Raw genomic sequence first — 15,899 nt, 5'->3', positions numbered from 1 at the left:
AAATTGTAATATATTATACCATACTATATTATTAAATTACATTATATAAGTCTAACTCAAGCTTCTCTATATCATACAGTATACAGTACACTGTTAATAGTGCAGATAGAGGTGATAGTGTGTGTGTGTGTGTGTGTGTGTGTGTGTGTGTGTGTGTGTGTGTGTGTGTGTGTGTGTGTGTGTGTGTGTGTGTGTGTGTGTGTGTGTGTGTGTGTGTGTGTGTGTGTGTGTGTGTGTGTGTGTGTGTGTGTGTGTGTGTGTGTGTGTGTGTGTGTAAGTGAATGTGTTCAGACCTTATAGTCTCTGATTATTATCTGATAAGGTGTGTGATCATCATCCAGACTGATGTCATCTGACAGAGCTGCACATGAAGATTTATCTGACAGCTGGTCTGAGATCAGAGATGTTTGTTCAACCTCAGCCAAACAAATCTACACCAACAAAATACAAATTCACACAACACACAGTACAAATCTGAGAATGTTTTCATTTAAAGTCCCCCTGTTCTCATTTAAAACTCATCTTTGAGCATCATTATAGCATATATGTCATATAGCACTATCATTTTTTTTATGCTTTAAAAGAGCTTGAATGTAACTCTACACGCTTGCCTCATTTAGTATCGGTGGATCTATAAATATGAAAATGAGTCCCTGCCTTCACTCTTTCACAGCCCTCGGACCCAGAGCCATAGAGAAACAGAGTCGCGTCATCTCCGTTCACTCCAATTGAAGAGATACCAATAATGGATCAAAGAGCCTCTCAAGAGTTTACTGTCAGCCCCATAGAGTTACAGCAGAAAGACTGAATGTGATGAATGGGATATTAGCAGACTGCGACCAAATGGAGTTTTTGACACAGCGCGAGCAGGGTTGTTTATGAGAACTTGTGCATGTGTGGACATCCATAACAAAAATATGGAATGAGCGATCGGGTTTTTACTGCACATTTGCATGACGCCTCAATCACTTTATGTCACTATGCGCTCAGTTGAATCTACGATGGGTCTACAAAGCCTGGGTAAAGTCAACACATCTCACTTAGAACCATGAGTAGACGCACGCACGCGGGTTTAATTAGACATTGCAGAGATGAGAGAGAGAGAGAGAGCGGGAGAACTTTTAGCCTATATTAACGCCAACAACATTATAGATGAGAATAAAGGTCTTAGACAGCAGTGCCCAGTTAAGAAAAAAACAGGATAGAAGGCGAAAAACGTGTAAAGGATACAAGTGTGTATATTGCCCTACCACTCATCTCATTACAATATGCTCTCTGGATTTAACTTATTGTATATGTATGTATCTTATGTCTAGAATTAGTTAAGGGGGTTGTTTATAATTCTTTGGTTCATAACTTCTTATTCTGTAAGTTTCATCAATTGTGCATAATAACATGTGCAGCAACTGCATAGAGTTAAGTCTATTTAGTATTTTTAGTAATGCAGTTATTTTGGGAAATGTGAATAATTGCATTGTAGGCTGAGTTAAGGTCTGCCCTAAATTTTCTGCTTGCGCTTTTAAAATTTTCTGTCAAGGGCTACAGTGCTCCTAATAACAAAAAAGTTAGTCTGGAGCCCTGAAGAACTAGAATTTTAAAATGTATATATATAGGGGGGCACTTTAAATGTAATCACCCTAGGGCACTAGACTGTGTTTATCCGGGCCTGCCAGTACATAGTGCATATTTATGTATTAAACGTATGGGTGGTGTGTTTTTGGCACTGTGATTCTGCTGGTTAATGAAATGCCATAAATTTATTTATTAATAAAATGTATATATTGATACGTCCAGAGAATAAAAATAATTGAAAGTGATGAAGGTGACATATCCCATCCGACGTTCATATTAACAACGAAAAGAAAAGCGACACTGAGTCAGGGGTATTATTATTATTATATAATAAATGGGATAAAGAAGTGCCTTTTTTAAACTTGTTCTTTGTACATTTATAAATCAAACAGGCACGAGGTGTGTAAATACACAGCACACATTATAAACATGCATAAACATTATAAGCTTACATACTACACAGGGTGATGCATTTTAAAGCTTTAAAGTCATTGGAGGCGGCGTAAAACACATTAACAAGGCACAAACCAGCAGCTTTTTGGACTTCCAGTGGCGCAACTCTAATTCTCTATGGCTCTGCTTGCACTGTACATATAAATATGCAAATTAGTCCCCATCTCAACTCTTTCGCAGCACCTCGGACCATAGATATAAATGTAAATAGATGCTACATTCTGCTGTTTCAGACACTTAACTGCTAAGTTTGGTTTCACACAATGCATACGTGAACTGTGTGTTTGCAGCACTAATCTTAAGCGCTCATGTTAACAGGTTAGAGAGCAATCACAGAAACAGAGATAAAGCAGCCGATGAAGCTATACAGCATCAATACATAATCCACTCGTTTAACTGTGAAGCTTGTTTGGTTACACGTTTGTGACGTAGGAAACCAAAGTGATTTTAAGCTGTGGAAATAAGACACAAAAACAACAATAAAAACTCAATGTTCCTCACAGGGGGACTTTAAACTGGAAAATAAAGCATTAGGATTTTTATTCAGTCAGTAAACTTGCATCTGTAGATAATTCTGGGATGTTTTCTCAGATCCTGCATTAATTCTTAAGCTCTTCTTACTGAACATCTATTATTATTTGTATTTACATTAGAGAAGACGAAACAGAAATGTTATAAATGAGTGCTCTCTAATGTTTAAAGACCACAGAGAGATTGAAAAACACTGATTGTACACAAACACACAAAATCTTTTAATTTGCCATCAGATTATTTTGTAAGACATCATTTTTATAATAAGTTTATAATATAAAAATCAGCAAGTAAACAAGCCACAAGCAATTTCCATAAAACTGGAGCTGAATCAATCCAACATGTTTATTGGCTGAGTCGTCTCTGTATTTGAAATCAGTTTGTGAGGTGTCTGATCTATCTGATCATCACTGATCTCACGTGGACGCTCTGTTCTCAAACTAAACCCAATGCTGATTAGCATGTGATCTGCATATATTTGCATACAGATCTTTCAGTAGGACTCAGATGTTGATCATCTCATGAATCTCATGGGTCAGAAAGTTAAATGTTTTCTCTTTATAAACTCTGAACTGAGTGTGTTTGCGTGCCTTCACCTCTCCTGATTGGCTCCTGCTGTCTCGTCTGATTGGTGGAGAGCAGTAATGATGATAGACAGATCCTGATAGATTATCAATCATCTGCATTTCTCCATCCAATGAATCCTTCATGAGCAAAGAGACGCTCTCTAACCACTGACTCTCCTGTTACAACACAAACACACAACACTTATTTACCCATCTCACATCAGCTACAGGTTTACTTTCATGTGTGCGTGCGTGTGTGTGTGTGTGTGTGTGTGTGTGTGTGTGTGTGTGTGTGTGTGTGTGTGTGTGTGTGTGTGTGTGTGTGTGTGTGTGTGTGCGTGTTGCTTAATTACATCTTCATCAGATTCATAAAGCAATCAGAGCTGATATGTGCAGGACTTAAGATCCTGTTCAAAATAAACATCATTATCTTCATTCAATGATGATGGGTTTATTTAGATAAGACCCTTATGCCTCGGTGGGACAGTTTAAAGTCCTTTGAAGCTGCATTGAACTGTAAACTGTTGAGCTCCACTTAAGTCCACTATATGGAGAAAAATCCTGGAATGTTTTCCTCAAAAACATCCGGATTTACTAAATGGGCAAATTAGCACAAAAGTGCAATTGCAAAAAAGTGCTGATGGGAGTGGTAATAACTGCGTGTTATTTACTAAAAAGGTGCACATTAAAAAGCACAGGTGCAACAGCTGATTTCCATAATGACCAACACAATCTACTAAGAGCAGCTTTAGGGTCACAAATAAGCAGAGCTGATGAGGTGCAGGTGATCTACTAACACCTGATGCACTTGAGTTCAGCACCATAGACAGCACAGCGGAAAAATTTGGGGTGTGAAATCCCAGCTACTGAAGTCATAGTATACTGAAAAGAACTGGAGGACAAAAAAATGAAAGTTTACAAGAAGTTCTTAAAGCGTCTGGTATTGTGTGACATCTCCTAGTGATTCCTCTTTTTTCCTCTAAGCTAATAAAAAATAACATGGCTTGGCAAACAATATTTTTAAATAATATGTTCCTCTGGCATTGCAAATAAACTGTTATCTGTTAAAACAATGCTCTGCATTGTATCAAGCGCTCTCTGATCTCTGTGATGCCTCTTTTTTTAAAGCAATAATTGCAGCCATTTCAAGCGCAACGTACTGTAATTTAAGACATGCTTTTTTCAGCATTAAATAATGACGCAAATACCAGTAATATCACACATGCAAACATTGGTAAATAGCATTGCGTGAATCATTTAAATATTCTCCTCCTATAAATCTGGTGTCTGAAAGGAAAACTTCTAGAAATGCATATGCAATAAGCTCAGTCGCAGAAATAACTAGACCACAGCTTTACAGCGCTAATGATCCACTGCACATCTTACGTAAATCCAGACAGTCGTTATTTAACGCCAAAATGATGGTTTGTGCTGGCGCAAGCTGTTAGTAAATCTGGCCCAACTGAACAAAGAAAGACATACAGTAAACATCTTGATGACATGGGGGTGAGGAAATCTATTAGAAAATGTTCTTATGAAAGTGAAGTAATCCTTTAAGGATTTGACAGTAAAAACAGGACAACAACACAGATTAAGAAACAGATTCTTTGTAGTGTGACCCCACGAGAGCCACACACAGTCATGTGTATATGTGGTGTGATGAATGTCAGAGTCAGTAAGAGCTGCTGAAGCGTGTCGAGCCGTATCGGATGCTGTCTGCTTAACACCGGAGGCCATCAATCAGTCAAACCCTCCACAGACACTGCTGACCCTCATCTAGATCAAGAAAATCATGTAGTCCTTCTCCTGTATTAGACTGTAGTCTTATAATTGTGATATTTTACTCAGATATAATATTAAACTAGAAGAGAAAACAGTGTGATTCATTCATTAATAATAACCCAAGTCTCTGCCATGTACCTGTGCAGGTGAGTAGAGTTTTCTCTGATGATGCGTATCCTGTGCTGCTCTGTGTGGTGTGTGGCCACTCTGGTTCATGTGTGTGTGGACGGCAGCCGTGTGTTTCTGTCTTATGATTCCTCCGGGTCTCTCGCCCTTGTCCGCGCCGGTGAGGCGGTCCAGACGGCCCAGACAGCACAAACCACCCTGCGCCAGCTCGAACTCGATCTCTGCCTCCATCTCGGCATCTTCCTGGGCTTCTTTATTTGAGTCGTCCAGATGTTTCATCAACACGGCGACCACCACGTTAATCAGGACGAACTGAGCCGTCAGCACGAAGCTCACAAAATACATGGGCGAGATGATCTGCAGACTAGCGTTGCAGGAGTAGTTGTCACCCGGTGGACATTCACGTAACGTGTCCTGCAAATAAAAAACACGGCATGAGATTTAGTTCAGACCGACAGTAAGACATCTGACAGAGTAATTCACATGATAAACTCTACCTTCATTATGCCATTCCAGTTGTCTCCAGTAGATACCTGGAATAGTGTAAGGAACGCCATTCCAAAGTTCTCAAATGTGGCGTGACGACTCATGCCTTCACACGGATATTCCACATTACACACTAAAATGAAAACATGAATAAATGTACACACATGGGTTATTTCTCAGCTGTGTGTGAGCTCAGAATGTTTCTGTGTGCTGAGAGTCTCTCTCACCCAGTTCCCCAAACAGCTCGACTCCAAGCGCTGCATAAATGAAGAACAGGAGGACGAAGAGCAAACCCAGATTCCCCACCTGAAGAAAACACACAACACCCTGAAGCCTTGTGACACAGACTGTGTTAGTTCACCGTGAGCTGTTTGTTCAACATGGACTGTGTTGGTTTAACTTGGGCTGTGTTCGACACAGACCGTGTTGGTTTAAAATGGGCTGTGTTTGTTTGATGCGGACTGTGTTGGTTTAACGTGGGCTGTGTTTGTTCGACGCAGACTGTGTTGGTTTTACGTGGGCTGTGTTTGTTCGACACAGACTGTGTTGGTTTTACTTGGGCTGTGTTTGTTCAACACAGACTGTGTTGGTTTAACGTGGGCTGTGTTTGTTCGACACTGACTGTGTTTGTTTAACGTGGGCTGTGTTTGTTCCACAGAGACTGTGTTGGTTTAACTTGGGCTGAGTTGTTCGACACTGACTGTGTTTGTTTAACATGGGTTGTGTTTGTTCGACACAGACTGTGTTTGTTTAATGTGGGCTGTGTTTGTCCGGCACAGACCGTGTTGGTTTAATGTGGGCTGTGTTTGTTCGACAGAGACTGTGTTGGTTTAACCTGAGCTGTGTTTGTTCGACACAGACTGTGTTGGTTTAACGTGGGCTGTGTTTGTTCGACAGAGACTGTGTTGGTTTAACTTGGGCTGTGTTGTTCTACACTGACTGTGTTTGTTTAACATGGGTTGTGTTTGTTCAACACAGACTGTGTTTGTTTAATGTGGGCTGTGTTTGTTCGGCACAGACTGTGTTGGTTTAACGTGGGCTGTGTTTGTTTTACACAGAATGTGTTGGTTTAACGTGGGCTGTGTTGTTCTACACTGACTGTGTTTGTTTAACATGGGTTGTGTTTGTTCGACACAGACTGTGTTTGTTTAATGTGGGCTGTGTTTGTTCGGCACAGACTGTGTTGGTTTAACCTGAGCTGTGTTTGTTAGACACAGACTGTGTTGGTTTAACGTGGGCTGTGTTTGTTCGACACAGACTGTGTTGGTTTAATGTGGGCTGTGTTTGTTCGGCACAGACTGTGTTGGTTTAATGTGGGCTGTGTTTGTTCGACAGAGACTGTGTTGGTTTAACCTGAGCTGTGTTTGTTCGACACAGACTGTGTTGGTTTAACGTGGGCTGTGTTTGTTCGACAGAGACTGTGTTGGTTTAACTTGGGCTGTGTTGTTCTACACTGACTGTGTTTGTTTAACATGGGTTGTGTTTGTTCGACACAGACTGTGTTTGTTTAATGTGGGCTGTGTTTGTTCGGCACAGACTGTGTTGGTTTAACCTGAGCTGTGTTTGTTAGACACAGACTGTGTTGGTTTAACGTGGGCTGTGTTTGTTCGACACAGACTGTGTTGGTTTAATGTGGGCTGTGTTTGTTCGGCACAGACTGTGTTGGTTTAATGTGGGCTGTGTTTGTTCGACAGAGACTGTGTTGGTTTAACCTGAGCTGTGTTTGTTCGACACAGACTGTGTTGGTTTAACGTGGGCTGTGTTTGTTCGACAGAGACTGTGTTGGTTTAACTTGGGCTGTGTTGTTCTACACTGACTGTGTTTGTTTAACATGGGTTGTGTTTGTTCGACACAGACTGTGTTTGTTTAATGTGGGCTGTGTTTGTTCGGCACAGACTGTGTTGGTTTAACGTGGGCTGTGTTTGTTCGACAGAGACTGTGTTGGTTTAATGTGGGCTGTGATTGTTCCTCACGGACTGTGTTGTTTAATGTGGGCTGTGTTTGTTCGGCACAGACTGTGTTGGTTTAACCTGAGCTGTGTTTGTTAGACACAGACTGTGTTGGTTTAACGTGGGCTGTGTTTGTTCGACACAGACTGTGTTGGTTTAATGTGGGCTGTGTTTGTTCGGCACAGACTGTGTTGGTTTAATGTGGGCTGTGTTTGTTCGACAGAGACTGTGTTGGTTTTACCTGAGCTGTGTTTGTTCGACACAGACTGTGTTGGTTTAACGTGGGCTGTGTTTGTTTGACAGAGACTGTGTTGGTTTAACTTGGGCTGTGTTGTTCTACACTGACTGTGTTTGTTTAACATGGGTTGTGTTTGTTCGACACAGACTGTGTTGGTTTAATGTGGGCTGTGTTTGTTCGGCACAGACTGTGTTGGTTTAACGTGGGCTGTGTTTGTTTGGCACGGACTGTGTTGGTTTAATGTGGGCTGTGTTTGTTCGGCACAGACTGTGTTGGTTTAATGTGGGCTGTGTTTGTTCGGCACAGACTGTGTTGGTTTAATGTGGGCTGTGTTTGTTCGACAGAGACTGTGTTGGTTTAACTTGGGCTGTGTTGTTCTACACTGACTGTGTTTGTTTAACATGGGTTGTGTTTGTTCGACACAGACTGTGTATGTTTAATGTGGGCTGTGTTTGTTCGGCACAGACTGTGTTGGTTTAACGTGGGCTGTGTTTGTTTGACAGAGACTGTGTTGGTTTAATGTGGGCTGTTTGTTCCTCACGGACTATGTTGATTAAACGTGGGCTGTGTTTGTTCGGCACGGACTGTGTTGGTTTAATGTGGGCTGTGTTTGTTCGGCACGGACTGTGTTGGTTTAATGTGGGCTGTGTTTGTTCGGCACAGACTGTGTTGGTTTAATGTGGGCTGTGTTTGTTCGACACTGACTGTGTTGGTTTAATGTGGGCTGTGTTTGTTCGGCACGGACTGTGTTGGTTTAATGTGGGCTGTGTTTGTTCGGCACAGACTGTGTTGGTTTAATGTGGGCTGTGTTTGTTCGACACAGACTGTGTTGGTTTAACGTGGGCTGTGTTTGTTTTACACAGAATGTGTTGGTTTAACGTGGGCTGTGTTTGTTCGACAGAATTGGGTGTTTGTTTAATTTAGATTGTGATGTTGATGACTGAAGATTGTTTCTGTTAGTTTGTGTTTCAGCATGTCCAGCTCATTTCATCTCTAAGAACATTGAGAATGAAGGTCATCTAATATTGAGAATGAGTTTCTGGCTGATCAGACTGTTGTGATTATAGTCTGTGGCAGCAGTTATATTGCTTATACTCAAGGTTAATGTATTTCCATTAAACGTGCTGGAAACCCATCTGCTCCCACAGAGATGAGCGGACGTTTCCTCTGCATGTGTTCGGCAAAACAAAACCTTCTTCACATTTCAAACATGCCTACATAAAGAACAAACTTAACAACTTTTATAAAAGAAACATTTATGCTTCTTGGTGCTGTCGTGTTTAGGGAGTTATCGTGAGAGCAATGAAACTACACAGCATCCATACAAACCAATGTCACTAACAAGATCTACATACACAATACAGCCAATAAACACTTCAACAGCTCTTACATTCCCTGGTATTTAAGGCCTTGGTGTTGCCATGATCGACTGCTAATATAGCTGGTTGTTAACTAAACTCCTCTGAGTGGTTTTGACTGAACAGTCAATGACTTCTGATCTACAGCTTCTTCAAATCATTAAAGTCTTCAGGTATAGAGACTAATGAAGCTCTTATACAGTATGAGCTAATTGTGCTTGTGTTTGTGTGTGTGTATGTACCTGGTAATTATCAAGTTGTAGAAAGCAAATGTCCCCACAAAAATAGAAATAGCGGAAAATTACATAAAAAACATGAAAATGTGTAGTATCAGAAAGGTTTGGGTTAGGGCAATAGAATATACAGTTTGTTCGGTATAAAAACCATTGCGTCTATGGAATGTCCCTACAAAACGTGTGTGCGTGCGTGAGAGAGAGAGAGAGAGAGAGAGAGAGAGAGAGAGAGAGAGAGAGAGAGAGAGAGAGACTGTCAGCAGATTGTTCCACTCTATTTCTTTCTGTTTCTCTTTTCATCAGAACTGAGCTAATCTGACAGCATCTCCTTTGGGAATATTTGGGAATCCTTCTACAATGAAAAAGGAGAAGAGTAAAGGTTTGTGTATTGTTCCTAATGAGCTTTTTATAAAACAAGAGAGGTAAAGACTCTAAACCAAATCTAAACCAAATTTTCCCTGACTAAAGCTGAATTTTCCTGACATGTCTGAAATGCTGTGATTCTGATAATGTAGTGTACACTGTGAGTTTATAAAAAACAGCTTAAAAGTGTGAAAAGATGAACAAACAATGCCAACAAATGGCTCTTTAGATTGTAGTCTCACTTTGAAATGAAGTCTTGGACTGGAAAAGGTATTCCTTACGTCACAACAAGTGGATTACATTTGAATAAATGCAAACAAAAATTTAAAGTGACAAACAAAATCCCTGATGTTCCATAAATTCCCTGAATCATTATATGCATTTATATTGACACTTGTAATCGGTTTGAATGAAAATGATCCACAAAAACACCTCAATCGGAAAAAGGGGCCAAACTGATTAAAAATCTAATGGGTTTAAGAGGGGTGGTTTATACCTTTTGTAATCTGCTCAAAAGAATATGTTAACACAAGATGGGATTGATAACTGTAATTGGGGCGCTCTGTGCATGTGCAATCTTCTTTTCTTTTTTAATGGCGGTTGGCAAACCCACTTAAAGATGCATTTCTGCCACCTACTGGACTGGAGTGTGGAGCATGTGCGCATGTGCAATGACATAGAAATAGCTTAATGAGATATGACGCAATGAGCTTAAATTTTCCAAACCTCCTTCCAATTCTCTGTTAAGTGATACGAGACAGCACTGTCCGGTCAGTCCATGATTTATACTCTGATCCACAAACACGTGTGTTTAGACTCGCTCTCACTGCACCTCGTGAAGTCAAACACACTTTTTGCGCACACGTGAATGGGTTTTTGCTGCTGCTTGATAATCAGCACGGCACAAAGCTCCATGTGCTATCGCCGTTTATTAATTATGACCTGAAATAGACGCACAGCAAAACTATATTTGTGCAATGTGCACATGTCAAATATGCCATATAAACACACACATCACATTATTAAGTGTTCATGTAAACCAACCCAGTCTCACCCCATGGCGTCAATATTTGACGACACTTGACCATGCGTCAATATGTTGACGCGGAGGGTATACCTTTCGCGTCACTTTTTGACGAACTGGGGACTTCAATACTATCAGGTACGCGAAATTCTCTTTCCTATTTTCTTACCATTTTCTACCATTTTCGCGTCGGTTTAGGGTTAGATTTACATAATGACATCCCTACCCAAACCTATCCCTAACCCCAATGTCAGTTGACAACTGTTTAATTTCGCGTACCTAATAGTATTGAAGTCCCCAGTTCGTCAAAAAGTGACGCGAAAGGTATACCCTCCGCATCAACATATTGACGCATGGTCAAGTGTCGTCAAATATTGACGCCATGGGTGTGAGACTGTGTTGTGTAAACGCTATGAAAGGATTTATCAATCAAAATGATTTCATTCCGATGGAGGCAAAAGTTGTCATTGTAAATGTAGCTAATATCTGGAATAGAACGTGTACAATTCCATGATATTCCAGAAATTCCTGTAGGAACCCTGTTAAGGGTAAATGCACGTTAAAAGAAAAGTTTAACCAAATATCATAAAACCAAAAACAGTTTTCTCTCACAAACGCATTGTTTTGCTTCAGAAGACATTTATTAAACCCTGGAGCTTCATGGATTACTGTTATGATGGATCGATGCATTTTTTGAGCTTCCAACCTGGAATGTGACCATTAATGCTATTATAAAGCAAGGAAGAGCCGAGATATTGTTTAATATTACTCTGGCTACAAAAACAAACTCTCTTATTAAAATTATATCCAAGAGCCAAATAAGAGCTAAAGAAAAGCGCAGGATATAAGAACAGATAGAAACCGAACCTTTAAATGATGACATAAGACTTACAACGTTGACATACAAGACATAAAGTGTACAGAGTTCAGTAAGGCACAGTAGTGGGTATATAGATTTGTTTTTAAATGTGCAAATATAAAGTAAAGGTGATGTATAGCTACTGTAGGATGTCATGTGAATGTTTGTATGTATTTGTGTACGTACTGTACCTGTGGTAAAGCTTGAACAACAGTATCCAGTAGAGCTCTCATTCCTGTGGCCATCTTTAACAATTTCAGAACTATTAAGGCAAAAACAATATGAAGATCAAAAGATTATTTAGGGAAAATTAATCTGCTACAATTTTAGTGAATTTCACTGGTTTAGTCTATGATGTACATAACATGTAAAACAGAAACCCCTCCAGAAAATGATTGACAGGTCTGGACCTTGACTTTGATCACTCGTGCAGAGCTCAGGCACTGATCAGTGTCAGTCTGCTTGTGTGATGTGAATAAGAGAGGGAGACGGTTACCACGGCAACACTGATGCTGGATTATCTGATTGTAGCTGTGATAGTTTGACAATCCTCATCGGTGTCTACACACACAGACACAAAGCTCTGTTATTAAATAATCTCACTACAACTGACCCCGGGCGATCCGCAGAACCCTCATGATTCTGATGATGGTGGGATTAATGGGTAGAGAAGCGTTAATCTCAATCTCTTCTAAAGTTATACCCATGACAGATAACAGAACGATGGCCAGATCCAGCTGATTCCACCTGTGTGAGAGAGACATCAGATCATATCTCTTTAAAAACATCATCACAGCTAAATGATTTTACATGCAAACCGCTGTGTTCTTCAGATCTGTGTGTGCACAGCAATGCTGCAATTTAACAATTAAAGATCAGATTGACAGTGTGTACCCATGTGTATGTGTTGACATGCATGTTTGTATGTGTTTAATGTCAAATTTTACATGTTTTTTTCGAATGGTTAAAGTTTGGTTTAGTAGTTTGTTTTACATACAGTAAGTCTATAGTAGAGTAAATGTAAAGTGTGTGTGGATGTACCTGTCTTTAAAGAAGCGTCTAAAGCCAAAAGCGATGACTTTCAATGCGGCCTCCACCACAAAGGTTGTGCTGAAGAAGTAATTACAGTATTTCAGCGCCGTCTCCAGTGACTGAGAGAGAAATAACATTGAGTCAGTCAACTAAAACAATCTGATCTAAACAACACAAACTCTGATTAACTCGACAACTCCTGCATCATTCAAACCAAACCCAAATATCAAATTAAATCTTGAATAAACATCAACAGAGCCATTCAGATTTCTTGTTCGATCACACTTTTTATTAAATATTCTTGATTTTTGTTATAATTGCAAAATAAAATTAAGAGACAATCATTTATTTTGAATCACCATAAATTATAAGGTGGTAAATCAAAAAACACTGAGTCATTAATAATCCTACAAATTAGCTCACATTACAGTAATGAAAATCTGAGTAAAATATGAAAATTATGCATTAAATCCTAATGGTCCTGAAATATGTGACCCTGGACCACAAGACATAAGTCACGCGGGTATATTTGTAGAAATAGCCAACAAACATTGAATGGGTCAAAATGATTGATTTTTAAATGGCAAAAAGATATTTTGTAAATCTTACTGTAAATATCTAAAAATTATAATAAAAAAAGTAATATGTGTTACTAAGGACTTCATTTGGACAACTTTAAAGGGGATTTTCTCAATACTTTGTTTTTGCACCCTGACATTACAGATTTTCTAGCATATCAGCCAAATATTGTCTTATCTCCCTGTTGTCAGATTTTTTTGTTTAAAAGTTTGACTTATTTTCTTAGGTCATTTTCTCATCAAGAAAATACATCTTGATTCAAGACTTCTTAGATATTTGTAATGAAAAAATACTAAGGCCCTATTATATACCCGATGCAATGTGGCGCAAAGCATGACGCAAGTGTTTATTGCTAGTTTCAGCTCTGGGCAGTTATTATTTTCACGTCACATTATTTAAATATAAAATGCATTTGTGCACCCATTGGCATGCTTGGCTTGAAAAACGAGGTGTGTTCAGGCGCATTGTTGGTGCGTTGCTATTTTGAGGCAACTAAAATAGACTACGCCATTCACCAACTAAAACCTGCTCTAAAGTCTAAAGTCAATGGCGCAATAGTGTTTTTGTTATTTAATGAGCGCGTCAGTAATATGCACCTATAAACAGGACAACAAAGCACATTTGCTTATCACACACATGGATGCACAGCAGCACACAAACATTTTTAAATATATTTAAATGAGGACTGATTACAGGACTTTAGATGGCGTAAAGAGCTGTAGCCTGGTAAGCAGATTTTATTGCTTTTAACAAAGTGCTAATATTGCATTTATTTTGAAATGATTTTTTTAAAATGATTTATGATGATTTTGCATCTGTGGATATGGTGAGATGAGAACCTTATTAAGTAATGCTTTTCAAAAAACTTGCGCCGCTGTCCGAGTGCTGAAGGGTTTTGTCTCTTCACACATTTATAAATTCTTTATCTCCTGTTTGTTACAAATCAAGTATTTTTAGAGTACCAACATTTTCTTGCATATTTGTTAATTATTCATTGAGATTACACTGATCATGTAAAGGTTTTAATACAAAAATAACAGTTTCAATACAAATGAAAACAGCCCAATTTTTTATATTAATCTTAAACTGGTGGTCTTCTTCCTCTGCTTAGTTTTTCAGTTTATAAATTCTGCTTTCTAAATAGGTAAACAGGTAATCAGCATGGCGCCAGCCCAACTGGCTTTTAAAAAGGATGAGAGCTGAGACTCTCACTGGTTTATTGAGCGTTACACCCAAAACACTCCCATTACTCATTAAGAGAATAGGAACAACCCTTTTCGACTGTGCGCTAGGCGCACAAACCATTTTTCCCGACGTTAAATTAGTAAAAGTGGACTCGGACACACCGTGGGCTTTAGACCATGCGCTTAGATCATTCAAATAGGGCCCTAAGTAAGAAAGTTGTTTTTTTGCAGTGCATAACAAACCATACATAAATGAAAAGTGATGTATTTAACCCTTATGAATGGTTTTTATAGTGACATAACATGTTTACGTAAAAAGTGAGATCAACACATTGCTGCTGATTGGTTGCATGAGTGTCATGTGTTTGTTTTGCTCACCTGTGGTTGGTTGTAATGCTCCAGGCTCATGGTGACCACATTGACGCAGATGATGAGAGTAATGAAGAGATCCAGATAATGACTGGTGCAGAACGAGTGAATTATCAGACGAACACGACCGTATGAGCTGTAATACGGCAACCGCTGAGCCTCTGAAGACAGACAGACAGACAGAAATCAAATCACAGAAAGAAAACACTGAGATCTGTCTGTGACCAGCAGAAGACACAAGAGATGTAGAAAGAGAGAGAAAGATGAGAAGTAAAGAAAGTCTGAGATCTCATAAGACTCAGTGTTGAACAGATGAGATAAAAATGAGATTTGAATAATGCGTCTGAGTCTGTGTGGTCATTGAGTTTGTTTATGTATCAAATCGACTTTAGTGTCTTACTGCGCCTCCTCTTCTCCAGACGCTTCAGTCGTTTCTCCTCTCGCCGTCTGGCCTCCTCCACCTCCTGATGCTGACGACACTTATGAAAGTTCTCCACCACCACACCAACAAACATATTCAACACAAAGAAACTGACGAGGAGGAGGAACGAGATGAAGTACAGCAGCATCCAGGGGTTGTGGTTTTTGACGGGCTGAGGAAACACAAACATCTCAGTCATTTTACAATCCATCCAGATCTGAAATCTGATTGGATGAGCAGACACTGAAGCAGCAAATAAACACACCAAGTCTATAATAATCCATCAAGTTAACAGACAACCAACCTACAGTTAGATTCATACATTTATTACATAAAGGAGAGTTTATTCGGACTGAGTTTAATCAATATTAATATATATTTCAATTGTTTATCATATTGCTGTTGCCAATATTTTATGAAAACAAAGCCAGATGAGACAATGTGATTTAACATTAACATTAGATTAAACATCATCTGCTCTGTCATCAGAACAACAAATATTAATAATCAGCAATGGGATCAGATGTAATGATGACATCAACTCAATGTAAATGAGCAAGTGATCTGAGGTAAAATCACCATTAAAGTATAAATAACACAAAAATATGTACAATGCCAGATGAGCGTATAACTTTATTTATGATTGATACACTACTGTTAATGAAATACATATAAATGAATGTTTGAAATCTGTTATGCAAAGAGCCAATAAGAGCCCAGAATAGACAGGAACTCCTTTCATACGGTTTAAAAAACATCTCAGGACTGACAACT

The 15,899-nt window shown here is 39.2% G+C and overlaps 1 protein-coding gene across 2 annotated transcripts in view; it reads right to left on the bottom strand.

The window, feature by feature from the left end:
- cacna1ib (calcium voltage-gated channel subunit alpha1 Ib) overlaps positions 1-15,899 on the bottom strand; it is a 50,645-nt gene that overhangs the window by 4,769 nt on the left and 29,977 nt on the right. For both annotated transcript variants that reach the window (XM_065293986.2, XM_073815314.1), the window contains exons 23-32: positions 15,105-15,297; positions 14,714-14,865; positions 12,582-12,691; positions 12,154-12,287; positions 11,732-11,802; positions 5,744-5,822; positions 5,528-5,649; positions 5,043-5,444; positions 3,153-3,299; positions 294-431 (exon numbers count right to left, since the gene is read on the bottom strand). In XM_065293986.2, the coding sequence (XP_065150058.1) occupies positions 294-431; positions 3,153-3,299; positions 5,043-5,444; positions 5,528-5,649; positions 5,744-5,822; positions 11,732-11,802; positions 12,154-12,287; positions 12,582-12,691; positions 14,714-14,865; positions 15,105-15,297 (1,548 nt within the window). The remainder of the gene's footprint in view (positions 1-293; positions 432-3,152; positions 3,300-5,042; positions 5,445-5,527; positions 5,650-5,743; positions 5,823-11,731; positions 11,803-12,153; positions 12,288-12,581; positions 12,692-14,713; positions 14,866-15,104; positions 15,298-15,899) is intronic.

The sequence above is a fragment of the Paramisgurnus dabryanus genome, chromosome 7 (genome assembly GCF_030506205.2).
Source record: "Paramisgurnus dabryanus chromosome 7, PD_genome_1.1, whole genome shotgun sequence".
NCBI classification, from domain to species: Eukaryota; Metazoa; Chordata; class Actinopteri; order Cypriniformes; family Cobitidae; genus Paramisgurnus; species Paramisgurnus dabryanus.
The sequence above is the reverse complement of the archived record's forward strand: the minus strand, read 5'-3'. Positions and strand labels throughout refer to the sequence as shown.